Raw genomic sequence first — 16141 nt, forward strand, 5'->3', positions numbered from 1 at the left:
GCTCTAACTTACACCACTGGCATACTCTGCCATGGCTCCTGCGCTCCCTTGGTCAAACATCTGCACTGTGAGGACTACTACTACCTCTCCACTTTGTTCCTCCTCTTTCCTTCTCGTCTTTCTTCCTTTCCTCTGTTTTTACGTCTCCTCTTTTCTCCCATCTGCTTTTCCTTCCTTGCAGTAACTCCCAGTTCCTGGTCTTCATAGGTTTCACTGCTATCCCCTTCCATAGTCTATTAATTAAATTATTCATGCTGACACTAAAGTGTCATCACTGGAATTTAGGTTTAACATCCAGACCCCATACTGAGGGATGGGGAGTTCACAGTGTTAATGTTTCAAGCTATCAGCAGACTAAGAAAGACAAGAGGGTATCAATTTATGCACAGTTCATTTGGAAGGTTATCTTTACAACCAGGTGGGCTGAAATCTCCCTTTTAATTTTTTTTAAATGAAAGTTTAGATTCTGGAATCTGAGTATTTAATAAATGCCATTAAAATACATCAATCAGACCATGTAGGGTGGATGTTTAATTCTGTGGATCTAATAGAAATAATTCAAATTCCAACATCTAAATCTAGACATAGGAGTAGCATGTAACTGTTCTTATTTAGAACTTTCTAAAAATCCCAGGTTAACCAAAAGAAGGTGACATGAATATTTATTACAAAAAAACACATCAGCAAATTTTAATGAGGTAAACATAGATATAATGATCTGTTCAAGGTAGATTAAAAGAACTGATATATGTTTAAAAGCTTAAGTGTGTTAGAGTGATACAATACTTTTATGGAGGGATGGCAAGCATTAATAGGCCATCATTATGAATTATATAGTGCAAACATCTTTTACATTATTGTCAGAATGTCTAAGGGAAAGAATTAATATAAAAGATGCACAATTCAAATCTTCTAGACGTTCTCTCATTTCTTCACTGGACCCAAGGAAATTCATAACTGAGAAATGAAAGTCACAAAAATGCAACTGCTTTCATAATCCAATGCAGCTGTTATAAATATTGCATGAAAGTTGCATGTTCAGGGTAAATCACCACTTTTATTAGTTGGAATTTGTAGAGCTAAGTCTCAGGATTTTTTTGTTCATGAAAATGCATTGTATGCTGTGTAGATACACTGTATATATTGTTTTAATGTTTACTTTTAATTGTTCAAGAACTGAAAAAAGCAGTGGCAAATTTTTCCTATGCATGAGGCCAAGATTTGTTAAACTGACATCTTCAAAATCAACTGAACTTTAGAACATAGCCTCAGCTTAAGCACATTATATTTTCATAGCAATGACAGTGTAGCATATCTGACTATTCCCATTAATATCCAAATGAGAAGAATCTTTTTATATATGGCAGAATTAATTATCTGTGCTAAAAATAAAGAATTAGTAGATGTTAACAATAGCCAGGGTTGCAATTAGACTATCCAAAGGTAACAAGTTTATACTGCATCTTGTAACAGCACCTTTTAGTTTTTCTGAAAACACTAATTTATCTAGATCAGATTAGCAAAGTCAATTATGACTTGCAGATTTTAGGGTAACTTATTAAAAAGCATTATCAGTTAATGTCAGGGGGAAAAAGCTTGCACTAAATGTTATATTTAAAAACCAAATAAGCCAAAAACCCACCCACACTTACTGCATAGAGTAGACCAGAATCAACACTACCACTACTGAATTGAGCCTGGCAATCATAAGAAGCCAAAACCTGAAGATTTCTATTTCTAGTTTTGAAAGAAAAGATTTTGATTTTTCATTAAACTTTTTGCCATTCTTATCTATATTCTGAATTAATGGAGTGTGTAGAAATGTGAAATCCATAGGTGCTGATAGGTTCAGGATGATGTTATTTCATATTACAGTGATTATTTACAGTATATTTTACATGGAATGGGACACTATATAGCAAAAAGATAATCTTTATAATAATGCATTAAATAAATTCCTTGTTGCCTGAAGTTTTCTTTTATCCCACTGACAATTGAACATTTTATGCTATCTTTGTCTCTTGGTAAAGATTTCTTTTTCTTTGTTTTATGTGATCCAACTCTTCTGTAATTGATTTGCAGTTCACTTCTTCTCTGTTAGCCTAAGTTAACTAATGAGACAAGGTGCATTTGTGAAGCATAATTTCAGAAAACCACAGTCCAGCAGATTGTCAGAAAGTTTTGCTATTGCACTTCTATACATTTTGATCATATTACTTTTAATTATGTCCTATATTTATCTGCCCTATTTGAACAGAATCCAGAGCTAGTCCGTAACATCTGCCGTTGGGTTAGACAAGCTGTTCAGATTCCTTTCTTTGCCAAGCTGACCCCAAATGTCACTGATATTGTGAAAATTGCAGTGGCTGCCCAAGAAGGTAACAAACCCAAATGCATGTACTATACAGTTATAGAGATTTGCAACTTTATTGCTCAAAGTAGTAACAAATATTAATAAAAGCCAGTATGAAAACAGATGGCTTAAAATATTTAGAGTAAGCATAGCGTTTGCTTTTAAAGGTTGTCTATATGATTTTGCTCTCTGTGTAGTCTTGTTTATTAACATATAAAGTGAATTCTGTACAGTAAGCATCTATCTATCTATCTGGAAAGTAGACCAGTTGGGGATATCTATAATCATAATTTTATATATATAATATAGCCAAATTTTATTTACCAATATGTAGCATTTTGGGATAAGATCAAATTTTAGGGTGTTTTTATATCCATTTTTTCAGTTATCAGAATGCTCCATTCTGGTAAATACAATTTGTTCAAAAAGATAGGAAATTCAGTTAGTTAGGCCCAATTAATAGTTTCACTGCATCACTCTTTGTGCAACCTTAATGGTTTCTTTAAGTGCTGGTCTCTATGTGTATTCCACATGTGGGTGCGCTTGCATGCCATGCGCCTGAGTCCAGAAATTCTAGCAAGCGGTGTCCTTTGGTCCACATATGTGCAGTAGTTCACCTCGGGCTTCAGTGTGAGCCGACACCTCTCCAGTTCCTTGCTACAGCAGCATGGCCTGAGTTGGAATTCTTGTGTCCACAGGTTTCTCCAGGTTTTATTGCAAATAAATTTGTAAATAGCTTATAGTTCATACTGTCATAGTTAGAGTTCTTAGTATAATTAGTATAGATCGTTTTTGTTCTCTGTACCAGGGACTCCCCACAGTCTGGGACTATGCCTGGAGTCCCAAGATTCAAGAACTGTCTCTCTTCCCCCTGCTCCTTTTCGGTGAGTGACAAGCACACCAACGCTGTCTCTACTGTTTGGAGGCACGAGTATTGCTGCAAAGTGCAGCTTTTGTCACTCTTCTTAATCTAAGCTCATGAGTTTATGGTGGAAAAAACACCTTACGGAGAAGGCTATGAGGCCTCACTCTGATCCGAGTCAGGGAGATGCGCCTGTACATCAGCCCCATCAGAAGAGCAGCGTCCCTCCGATCAGGAGTTCAAGACCAGAGCCTATAGCTGCCAAGACCACTACTCTTCTTCCCAGGCTTCCCTTGAGAGTAAAGGCACTGGATCTTTCACAACTGAACATTTTTATTGAAAAGTCAAAGTTCGGGATGGTTATACTAGCATCAATAATCCCTTCCCAACAAGAGGGGATGTGGTTTGTAGCTCTCAACATGAAACATGCTTATTTCCATATAGATATTCACCCGTCCTTCAGTTTCCAGTGGGTCAGGAGCATTTCTATTCAGAGTCCTCCTCTTTTAAGAGATGACAGCACTCAGCGTATTCAGGAAAGTTTTCTCTTAATGACAGCCCAAATGAGATGTCAGGGCTATACAGTTTTCCTGTTTTTCGAAGATTGACTTCTGGTAGGTGAGTCTGACATTATACACATATGTGACGCCATTTACTAGGCTTCATCTTCTCTGCCTACAAGCCTGGCTGTGATTGGTCTACTCACCAGAAAGGGATCGCATCATCGCAGATTTGTTCCCACCAGAGTTATCACCTTTCTTACTGGTTGGTTGAATCAGGATCGAGTAAGAGTGGGTGTCCTCTTTGCCACCTCTTGCCCACACAGTCACCATCATAAGAGATCATCCCTTATGGTTTGGGGTGCTCACCTGCACAGTCACACTGTACAAGATACTTGGATCCCGCATGAAGCTGGACTGCACATCAGTCTACTGAAACTATTCCCTTTTGCTTAGAAGCAGTCAGGCTTTGGAACTGGTGCATCGGAAACCACATCACTAACTGAGCCACTTACCTTCTAGTGCCCAAAACTCCTTAGCATACAACCTGAACTGACACTTCTTTGCAGATCACAAGTGGGTGATACACAACTCTACCCTGAGTGAGATATTCACTTTGTGGGGAACAACTCGGTGGGATTTCTTCACCTCCCAAATGAACACTTCCCTTGTACCACTCCAGAGGAGCTATGGGTCACGGCTCCCAGGGCAATGCTCTTCTGTTATTATGGTCGAGCGATATCATACATGCCTTCCCTCCTATACCCCTATTACCATAGATCTTGAGAAAGATCCACCAGGACAGGGTGATCCTCCTAGCTCTCCACTGGTCCAGGCAGTTTGGATTCATGGAGCTCTGAGGATGTCAATTCATCCTTCTCTGAGGATCCACCCCTTCCCAGATCAGTTTACTCAGGAAGGGGGAAGAATCAGACACCCCAATCCAGACCCACTGCACCTCACAGCCTGTTGTTTGGATGGGTACTAGAATGCTTGGCATCCATCCAAGCTATCTATACTCAAAGTAGAAACATCTCGACTAGAACCTGCTACCTATCTACATGAAACTATTTTTCTATGTGGGCTCAGAGTAGGCAGGCAGGCAACAGTCTCAAAAGTCTTCAGGAATCCCATTAATTTTGGATTACCTTCAGTTTTCAAAGAACTTAGGTCTTTCCATTGGCTCACTGCAGGACATCTTGCTGTGATCAGTGTGTTTCCACCACCATCAAACCTACATCTCACTGGGACCACCACCTCGTACTACCAGCACCCACCACTTGAACCCTTGGTGACATGCTTCATGTCTGACCTATGAAGGTCTGATTCTTAGTGGTCTCATTCTTCTTTCCTCGGCCAGATGGGTGGGCAAGAGCCCTCATAGCAGACTCACCATATGCTGTTTTTCACAAGGAAAAAGTCTTTCTTCGATTGCATCCTAAATTCCTCCCCAAGATTATTTCAGAATTTTGTGTCAACTAATCTATTCGCTTACTTGTTTTCTTCCTGAAACCCTGTGCCTTTGTTAAAAAGAGGAAGCTCCATTCCCTTAGCATTTTACCTGCAGAGGACCAAATCTATCAGAAATTCTTCTTGTGTATTTCTCTCTATAATAGAGAGGTTGTGAGGACATGCTATATCCTCTCAGAGGATCTCTAAATGGCTTTCTAGGTGCATCATCACGTACTACCAATTATCTCATATCCCTCCACTTGGCGAAGCAGAGGCACATTCCATCAGAGCATAACTGCCTGGACAGCACCACTGCACGAATTACCATTGCTGGACATAGGCAGGTGGCTACCTGGAGTTCCATTCATACTCTCACTGAACATTATGTGCTAGTTCAAACCTCCACTGGGGATGCAGCTGTGGGACTGCAGTACTAAAAGCATCTTCCTCACCAGCATCCTCGCACCCCCCTTTAGTCTGAATACTCCTTGTCTATCACCCAGTTGTGGAACACATGTAGGAACCAGCACTCAAAGAAGAAATGGAGCTTGCTTATCTCTAACTAGAAGTTCTTCGAGTTGTGTGGAGTCTATCTGTATTCCACTAACTGCCCTCCATCCCCTCTGCTTCAAATCCTTCTGGATTTGTGGTAAGAGGAGGAACTAAAGAGGCATTGGCCCACATTTCCTCTTATGCCCTCAATCGGGAGCATGAGATGAATTACTGCGCATGTGTGGGCCAACGGACTCTGCTTGTTAGATTTTCCAGACTCGGGTCTCCAGTGCTGTAGAGCTAGTATGGCAAATATTTTCTCTCACCCAGCTTAAGGAGCATAGCCTAGGAGAAGAGCGATCTGCCTTAGGAGTCCCTTTGCTTATCAGCCCCTTAAGATCCTTGCAACTGATGCAAGTTTCCTTCAGGCTGGTCTTACTTATACTAGGGGATTAGCTCAATACCTAGCCAGCCCAGGATTAGTTTTAAAGCCCCCTTTCATACCCCCTACTGATTTGCACTCTGTTCTTTGGCCTCAGATGAGGATCTGGGCCTAAATATCTAACAAGTTTACTATTTCTATATTTATTTTCCTCTGTTGTACTTGTACAAGGTATTAAACAGAAAATGAATGTTTCATTTCACAGGTGGTGCAGATGGTGTTACTGCCACTAACACTGTGTCAGGACTGATGGGACTGAAAGCAGACTGCACACCTTGGCCTGCAGTTGGTGGAGAAAAGAAGACCACATATGGTGGCGTGTCTGGTAAGTGTTGCCTTTTTGATCCATAATGCTTCCTTGGAGGCTGACAAAACATCAGGAGGTCCTTGTAGTGGACTAGAATATCATGTTTGCAGTAGTGCTGCGTTCTTAAAGCTCACTGACGGTCAATGTTTCTAATAGTCATGACAGATGGAACAGATTGAGTGTGAAGACTCTTGTGTTGCCCTTTCCTTAATGGTAAAACACTGCGATAAGGTCACTAGAAAGGGAGGAAAATCTCTTCTCTTGTGACCCACAGTTTTCTTAGAATTTTTCATTCTGTCACAATTGTCAGGCCACATGTTAGACAGAGGCTAATGAAAGGGCATTGTAAGGGGAAAATATAAACATTCCAATTGCAGTATGTGTATCGTAGGCTGAACCTTTCTCCTACCACACTGAAATCCACCTGCTGATGATAAATCCTTTTCTTTTTTTTCCATCATGAAAAAACAATATATCACATTTAGTAAATATATGCATATTTATATATCCTGTTCCTTTTTAACACTTGTGTATACAATATTTATGTGTAATGATTCAGGATTTGATTTTAAAATCAGCAATAAAAAGTTTTATACTCCAATTCAGTACCTAGACTCACTAATATATTAATCTTTTGACCCTGTGCACGCTGTCGCTGTGACAACATGAGCTGGGTCCTGCAAAGACAATGCTGTGAGCTTCTTGACTGTACTGGTATGAAGATTAGTCTCCATAGTGATAGAGAAAGTGGTAAATATACATAATGTAATAGCATCCCACTGTTCAAGAAAAGCACTGTTGAATCAGTCCAAAAAAATTATTTGGAGGAGATTGGACAGACAAAAAATGCTTCATTTCATGCAGTTGTATTATACTTTGAGAACATAGAGAAAGCGGCAAAGACAATAGGTTGTTGTTTTTTTAAAATTGACTTTAATGTGTACTAATCATGTACAGTGGTAAATAGCCTTGCTGCGTCAGATATCTAAATAACATCCAGAAGTTTTCAAGGGACACCACCATACTACAGTACAAAGATTAAAAAAAAAAAATCTGCTTATTGCATAATGATTATTTCATAGAGACTGTCAAACAAAGCATTAAAATATTATTGATATGCAGAATGGAAGATGCAGGAGAGAGAGAGCAGATACACAATGTTAGGGTTGTAGTACTCACTAGGCTTTCTGTCAGCTCATTTCAATTTTTCGAGGCTGCCATGTTGACAGCAAAAGAATAAAGGAGGTCACAGTGGGTGCTGTGCATTAAAAATTAATATAAGAACTATTGCAGTAGTATTTTATATAACTAACACTATTCCCATTTTCTCATTTAAGCTGCAATTTCTGAATATTCCTTCCTACCATAAGTCAATCTAATAAAACCATAAAATTACTGCGTTATGAAAAGTATGTCCTTTATGTCACAAATTTTAAAACATGTATATAGTGTAAATTATAGCAGCACCTGAATGCTCAGCTGTACCTAAGAGCTTCTCAGCATTTCCATATTTTCATGATTTATAATTCTGCTGTAAAAATTCACTTTTGGTATCATAACAGATCCCAGCCAGGGAGAGGCTTGGGTTTTGAGCTTAAAAACACAAACAAAACAAGTTTTTTTCTTTCTGAAGCTACACACATATTAAAAGAAATAGAAGATGAGTGGTGTGGGATGCAGTCTTACACTTATAGAACCAACCTCAGTGTCTTTATTTAAAAAAAAAATAAAGCACTCAGCCCAGGCTCTGTGGGTATGCTTTGAGAGTGCACCTCTACAGACAAATCAATAAAGTTCCCTGGACTATAAATAACATCAGTGAGGCCCCAGTCATCCAACTTACTGTATGCAGGAATGCCATGGAGCCCCAATAAAATCAGAAGGCTTCTGTATAGACATAGCGTTATATCTGTGAATTGCAGGACCAGGGCCTAATGATATACAAATATATGAAAGTGCTAAAATAATTCAAAAGAGAGCTAACCAACTTTCTTAATAGGAACACAAACAACAGAGGGAGTGTGTCTAGTTGTTAGAGCAAGAAACTGGGATGCAGACGTCTTGAGTTCTATTCCTAGGAGCTTCACCACGGTCCTGTTGTGTGGCCCAAAGCAAGACACTTGACCTTTCCATGCTTTAGTTTCCCTGTCTGTTAAATGGAGATAAGACCACTTACATGCCTATAGGCTTGGTTTATATTATTTTCTTTTACATTCTATGCAGCCATATAGATTTTTCTTGCTCTTCCAAAAGTAGAAGGAAACATCAGATCATATTTTTGGGCTAAAATTTATCTTTGATGTAAGGCAGAGTCATTGGTGAATTTGGTCCCTTTTCTTTACAAGATTTAAAAAGGAAAATACTTGTGTGGTTACTGCCTTTTTAGAAAGTCCCAAGCACAGTGGAATGTACACTATAGTTCTGGAGAAGCTGTGTAGATCCTAGATATTAGAGATGAAAAGATCCTACCTTGTGGTAATCTAGATTATCTCTCTGCCAATGCAGGGTTAGCCCCTGCAGTAGATTGCTCTGTGTTTTGTTTAGTCTAGTTTGAAATGGGCTTATGGAAACGGAGGGTTCCCCCTCAACAGGGATGTACAGCGTAATATAATATGTCCAGTAGTTTTTTCTGTGTTAGTACAGAAGTTGTTCTAAGCATGGGCATCATGCCATTCTCTGTTGTTTTACTATTCTTACATTACTGAATGGAATACATTATTCCAATGGAATTAGCTCTAAATTATACATTTTATACAGAGTATACATTCCAAGTGTAATATAGTGAGTTTAATAAAAGCCTACATTACAGGGTGAATGGTAAAATCTGTCAATGCCCTTATCCATATGTAGCCTGACTTTTCCAGTTCAAGCCTTTCCCAAGAAATGGACTTCCTATATAGAGGATTAAGGATGTGCCCTGACCCTGGTATTAACTACAGAAGCTTCTTTTATGAACTGCTCCCACTTGGATATCTCTTCCTTTCTCTTCCTTTTACAGAAGTGACTGCATCTGGAAGGGCTCTAATTACCCTTCCTTTCACGGGAAAGATCCCATTTGAAAGAAACTATATTTTTAAATCCCCATTAAAGAATTAGGGTGTGGAAAATATTTTCCTTTGATTTCTTTAAAAGGAATAAAAGGGCCAATCAAAACAGCTGTTTATAGAATTCACTCCCTGGAATTACAGGGTAGTCTCAGAGATGTGCTTCTGTCATCTTTTGAAATTTGTTTCCAGAGACAGCAGTTTAATAACGTTCCTCTGAAAATACAATTCAAATTGGAGTTCTTATATTCAGTGTTAATTCAGGTGCTGAATTGGAAAATAGTGTCCTGTTTTAAGTGTTATTTAACCTGCTTTAAATTTCTGAACTTCGGTAAGCATTGTTGTTTCTCCCATTGTACTATATTATTAATTTGATTACTTTGACACTGGATACTACTCCTAAACCCAGCTCACAGATGAAATACAGTAACTGGGCTGCATGCTGGAGAGATCTGTGGAGTTCCAGGGGAAAGAATCTGTCCCCCCAGGCTGCAGCAAAACACCATTGCTACTATGCAACCACAACACTACCCTAAGTCTGCAGTATTCCCATTGTCTCATGCGTCTCCTTTATAGAGAAAGAATAATATTTGGTGGATCCATGTATTTGTCCGCTTCCTTAAGTGAGGACCCTGGGGTCCCTAACACAGTGCAACTGTACTGGTCAGAGCTGCCTATGTTTAGTGGAGGGGAGTTTTTCCTATGAGGGAACAATACTGAGATCTAGGTCTTGATCCTGCAAGCAGTTAAACAATGGAACTACTCTCATGCATTAAGATGAGCATGTGTCCTTGCAGGATCAGGACTATAGTTTGCTTCTCTAAGGCATTTTTTAAGCATTTCACTGTTTGTGCTTCCTGTACATGTGCAATATTAATTTTTTTTTTTTAAAGTTAGTAGTAATTATGTGTATTTGCACAAGAAATAGTTACGGCTGGCTCTGAAAAAGATGCTGCAGCCTACTATGTAAATATTGAATAATGTGAAAATTGCGTGTTTTATAGGTACTAGAATAAGCTGCAAGGTCTCTCACTGAGGTGTTGGGTGTTTTTCTTTTTAAACTTAACTTTAAACTAAAAAAAATTTGAAATTTTGTCATTAGATTTCACATTCTGTTGACCTAATCCAGATATGTTTTGTAAATCTACCACTTTATAAAAGTACAGCATACCTATTATAGGCAATATGGAGTGGGTTAAGAATTAACTTTTGAGTTCCCTGGCTTCCCCCTCCAGCCCCCTTCATGCCAGGTCCTTAGGGATAAATTTAAAACACCATGCTCTGGACTTCAGGAAATACTTCCGTTAAAAGTAGTTACAAAGCTAAATCCCTACACAATGTGCCAAATATGTACTCCTTAATGTTAGTGTGATAATAATTCTGACAGTATTCTACAGTAATGGCCCAAACACATCTTATAATAGTGCTATTGCTTTGGGCCATTACTGTAGAACACTACAGTATTTTATAAAGGTTACTATAATGTTTTATGTGAATATAATATAGTGTACTAAAATGTATGTTTATTTGTGTTCGATGAAAAATACCTTATCGTGCAAGGGACAATGAGAAAATTATAGCGTTGGAGCACCTTTACAGTAATTTTTTTCTCATAAGAACTAAGGCTGCCCATCAAGAAATCTTGGAAGAAACGTATCTATGGTAGGTTTAGTTATTAGACGTGAGAACTTATAATTGTTACAATTCAGCAAGGGTAGTTAATTTTAGTTACCTTTCAAGTAATTTAGTGGAATTTTCTCTTTTTTATGAAAAACACTGTCATACAGCAATTGTGTCTTTTAAAGAAACAGAGGGTGTTACACATTCTATGAAATAATTGGCATTATTAATAGGAACATATATTCTAATCTATTTACATGTATAAATCCAATTGAAGGGGAGAAAGTTGAAGGTATAGTAATAAGTGCTATTTTTTATTTTAAGTCAATGACACATCATTAAAATAAAATCTGAAAAAAAACGAGCTTTCACTTTCGTAATTTCTCAGTGACTGCATGGTGCTGATTTTGATCAATAGATATTAATGGAAATCTGTCTATCACTGGAAATAAATAATATACATACATGCACTTAGGTTAGCATAAATAAAACACATTCAAGAGTATATTTTAAAATATATTTAGAGAACAGTGTAGAATAGGAGTACAGAATAAATATATATTACAGGTTTAATTTGGGGTTATTATTTCTGTTAAGTGTAGCTCAGCCATTAAAGTCTCATTTACATATATTACATACAGATTCACAAAGAATTCTCTTTTTTCCATTATGTCTTTGCTGCAGCCTGATTTCTTTCAGTGTACTGCCGTCACTGGTCTGTGCGAAAGAGATCAGAGCCCTAATAATAGATTTTTGACAGTGAGCTCGCCTGGTACCTGCCCTACACAAATCCTCACTGTTCATGTTTGCTTCATGGCAACAAAGCAGACAGAAGGAAATGCCAAGTGCTGAGTTTGAGGTACAGACCTGCAGTAGCTTGACATTTCAGCAGAATAGCAGTTTATGAGATGCATAATTTTTCATCTGGGACTCAGCTGCCATTTTCATAGAAGCTTGCAACTCATCGACTGACTGGAACTAGGGCAAAGGTTTACAACGTCGATCAAGGTCTACATCCTTTCCATAGCTATTTTAAAAATAAGTATTATTCTGCAGATAAGGTCAGACAACTAAGCATCTTTTTCTTTCCACTTTTAATATTTTCTAGTATATTTACAGAGACAAAACCACTTAATAAATATAACATGTTTTTCTTAATCAAAGTTTTAAAAAAACTAATTCAATTTATCTATTGAAGAACTAAACTAATCTTCTATTAAAAGTGAAGCATGAGTTTTTGGATAAAGCATTAAAATATGGCAATATTTCCTCCTTCTGTTGATTTCAAATACTTCATTCCAAGCTTGAAATTAATACAAAAATCTTTACTCTGAAAGCAAACTTAGTTTGGCTTGTATCATTGTTACAGACTGAATTTATATTTTCACATATTCATGCATATCTACTGTACTTTGAAAAAATACTGAGAATTTCAGTAACAGTTCACCATGTCACAGTCTCATATAGAACAATGGTACAGTACATTGGATTAATTAAAGAAGCCTTACGGAGAACTGATTTCTCAGTATGTCAAGATTTCAGTTTTATGTTAAATATTTTCTAAAGGCCAGACCCTTAAATCTCAGGGGCTGTACCAAGCAGTGAGCTGTGAATTTAACCATAGGCTAACTGCTAATGATAACGAAAAGAGTCCAAGTTGAGGCAGCTGTAATACAGTCATTGAATTAGGCTATCAATCACTCAGTTCCCTGAGGAACAGGCAAAGAAGACAAAACAGTGAAAAGGGAAATTAGGAAAGGAGGGCATGACTAGAATGAGATTCTTCACCAAATTTATCTGTTAGTTGGTCTGAATCCCCCAACCATCAGAGAGAAACATCCAGCATTGCTTTCAGACTGAAAAGCAATGTATTAGTTCCAAACACCTAGAAAACTATCCAGTCGGCATTAACTATTGCTTCTCTTTACAACATAGTTTTTTAAAGGTGCAGCAAATAACAGTGCTTGACTATATACTGCCATTTTAAAAGCACATGATGAGATTAATGTGCATGCTACTGTTGTTGAAAACCATGTAGTTATCATTGTTTACATCAAAGTTTATATATGTCTCCAGTGACAATATTTCATTTTCAAATTACAGTTGTTTTTTTAAATAAACAGTTATCCACTGAGGGACCACATTACATTGATTATAGTAGTAATCCCCTACTAGAGGCAAAGACAAAAAGTCATTTTGGCTGAAATGATACATTTTTTTCAGGCACTTTCATATACGGTATGAAAAGAGAATGACTATGGCCTACTCTATCCAGCAGTGCAGTGCAATGCAATAATGCATTTAGTTATAATTTGGGTCAAAATGGCATCACAGTTAAAACAGTGGAATACATTGCACCAGGTTTCCTCATAAAACAGAATTTAGCATTTGACATGATTAGTGCAGACAGTCATAACATTTTACATTTTCTACAGTTAGCAAGGACAATTTATGGGTGTAACTAGTCTTTTGAAGAAAATTATTATTATTAGATACTTTCATGCCTTGTGATTCATGAGGCAACCCAGTGTTTCCACCTCAACCCTGTGTTTACATTTCTATCAGTCTAGTGCCACATTTCTTACTCCATTAAAATCTGCTTCCATGATAGTGACATCTTTCTTAATGGTTTTCTTATGTGTCACTTGTTGTCCTCCTCTTTTCAGTATTCCACCAAGTGGTATCCAAAAAAGAGGGCTCGTCTAGAAATACACATTGGTTTACATCCATACTACATTTAAAAAGTACATCTGCCTTCTTCCTCTACAGCCTATTGGCCAGTCTTGTGTAATACATCAGCATTAGTTACTTTACCTCACCAGCAGACACTTAGCATTCTATGCATGCATCTCTGATGGAATGTATTAAGTTTCCTGTTGTAGGCTTCTAACATTTGCCAAGTTTCAGAAGCATATAACAACGTAGACATCACAATGACATTGTATAACTTTATCCCAGTTCTTGTGTGAATCTCCTTATTTTTTTCAAATATTTGTCAGTCTTCTCTGTTGGAAAAAAGAGAGGGAGGAAATGGATAAAGAAAATGTGTTTCTTTGTTTGTTTATTTATTTATTGCAAAACTGTTTACAGTGGTGAATAGACATAAACATACAAGATGTGAACTGCATTGTTGGCTAAGTATAGGACTAATCCTGCTCCCAGTACCAGGAACAGGATTGGGACCATCAGGACCATGACAGCAATTCCAAGCCCCAGGGCAGAACAGTCAATGGCCCCCCTAAAAAGGGATGGCTAAGGTCTGAGTGGACTTCCTCTGAAAGTTTGTACTTATTTATTATGTGCCATGCAGGTTCCTGAGCAGCTGAGGAGCCGGTATCTGCTGCTCAGCTTCCCAGGGTCCCTTGGACTCCCCAGGGAGATTACTGATGAACCTGGGAAGCTGAGTAGCAGATACTACCTCTTCAGCTGCCCGGGAACCTGCATGGTGCATAATAAATAACCTCGGCTCAGGGAATGGGTGGAGAGCACAAGCGGCAGGGGCCTCGGGGGAAGGAGAAGGTGTGGAGGAGAGGAGGATATGTATCTATTCTCCCATCAGCCTAGGCCCTTTTCAAGCACTGGGCCCTTGGGCAATTGCCCCTCTTATCGCTGCCCACTGGTGGGCCTGGGGACCATCGGTATTGGTTATGGCAGCATGGTTAGCATTCTGAGAAAGCACAACGGGTCCAGTGGAGAATTAACCTTTCTCTTATATTTTTTGATTATAAGGCACTTTTAATTTTAAACAAGCACACACAAAAAATCCTTCAATCAGTTCTTGGATCAGTTTTTTACTAGTAATAATGCTGAAAGCTATAAAAATTTTAATCTGTAAGCGGTGTCTAAATGAGCTCTGTCCGGACATCTAGTGATGAGCTGGGGGATAAGACCTTGTCTGTATACACACAGCCACTCTGACTAGGTGCGCAGCATGATGGAACTGCTTTGCCCAAAGGATCACTTTTGGCTGGAGTTGGATTGCAAGTCACTTTGTTATTGGGTACAGGTGTAATACAGTGTTGTTATCCCTGTTGTGTGAATCAAGGGGATCAGAACTATGCTTGGCTTGCCCTGACTGAAGGTTTCACCCTCAACTGAACTGTGCTCACTAAGCAGGGTAGGGGTGCCAAAGCCTAGTGGCGATGACAGAGGGTGGTGATAGGTGTTTCTAGCTGGTATTGTGAGTTCTGCCTAAGGACACCATTTGACACACACACACCCTTCTCCATTGTGTAATGACAGAGCTGATGAGACTCAATTGAGTCTTTTGTTGTGGATCACTAGAGCTGAAATCACTGATTAGCAGTGAGTCTCTCCCTCCCCTGCAACAGCTGAAATCACTGAATGGGACCTCTAGATATCCCAGAGACTGTAGTAGGGAGGGCAGCGGTGGAGTGAATGATGATGGAGCAGCCAGCGGCGGAGTGAATGAGGGTGGAGTGGCTGATGACAGAGCAGCCAGTGGCAGAGGGAACAACAGCAGAGCCGCAGGTGGCAGAGTGAACAATGGTTGAGGAACTGGCAGTGGATTGAGACGGTGGAGTGGCTGGTAGCAGTGGGCCAAAACGCAGAGTGAACAGTGTGGCGGCAGCAGCTGAGATGTTGCTCGATGCCTCCCTCTTGGGGTGGGAGATGAACTCATACGAATGCATCTCTAACCCCGGGTCATTGCTGACCAAGGACAACAACTGTGAGTGGGGTGAGCAGGAAGGAAAGGGGAGTGGCGTGTTAAAGGGACATTTGTTTATTGGACTTTCACACCACAAGGTGAGAGACTGAGCAAAAGGGCACTGTTGAATATCCTCTAGGATAGGTATTTTGCTCATGGTCATGTGTTTTTTAATCATGCTTGTGGTGTTTTCCCAATTTAGTGCTGGGTTTTTTTCCATAACAAACTCAGTGCCTGCGAGAGGGGAAGTATTGCTTCTTTGAGAGCCTGGAGGTAGTGTGTAATTTTCCCAGATTACTGGGTGGGGGCTCGACCTAGTTATATGTTATATTGTCAAAAAGAATCCCGTCTAATTGAACCTGGCCCTTATTGCTGCCAACGCCACCTGGCAGAAGGGTTA

At 39.0% G+C, this 16141-nt stretch overlaps 1 protein-coding gene across 8 annotated transcripts in view; it reads left to right on the forward strand.

Annotated features, from left to right (window-relative positions):
* The window catches only part of DPYD (dihydropyrimidine dehydrogenase), a 490220-nt gene that overhangs the window by 372506 nt on the left and 101573 nt on the right, over positions 1–16141 (forward strand). For all 8 annotated transcript variants that reach the window (XM_067538400.1, XM_067538402.1, XM_067538403.1 and 5 more), the window contains 2 exons: positions 2258–2378; positions 6307–6426. In XM_067538400.1, coding sequence (XP_067394501.1) covers positions 2258–2378; positions 6307–6426 — 241 coding nt within the window. The remainder of the gene's footprint in view (positions 1–2257; positions 2379–6306; positions 6427–16141) is intronic.

Source organism: Emydura macquarii, unplaced genomic scaffold (assembly GCF_026122565.2).
Source record: "Emydura macquarii macquarii isolate MOO-44397 ecotype Brisbane River unplaced genomic scaffold, CSIRO-AGI_Emac_v2 contig_480, whole genome shotgun sequence".
Classification (NCBI taxonomy): Eukaryota; Metazoa; Chordata; order Testudines; family Chelidae; genus Emydura; species Emydura macquarii.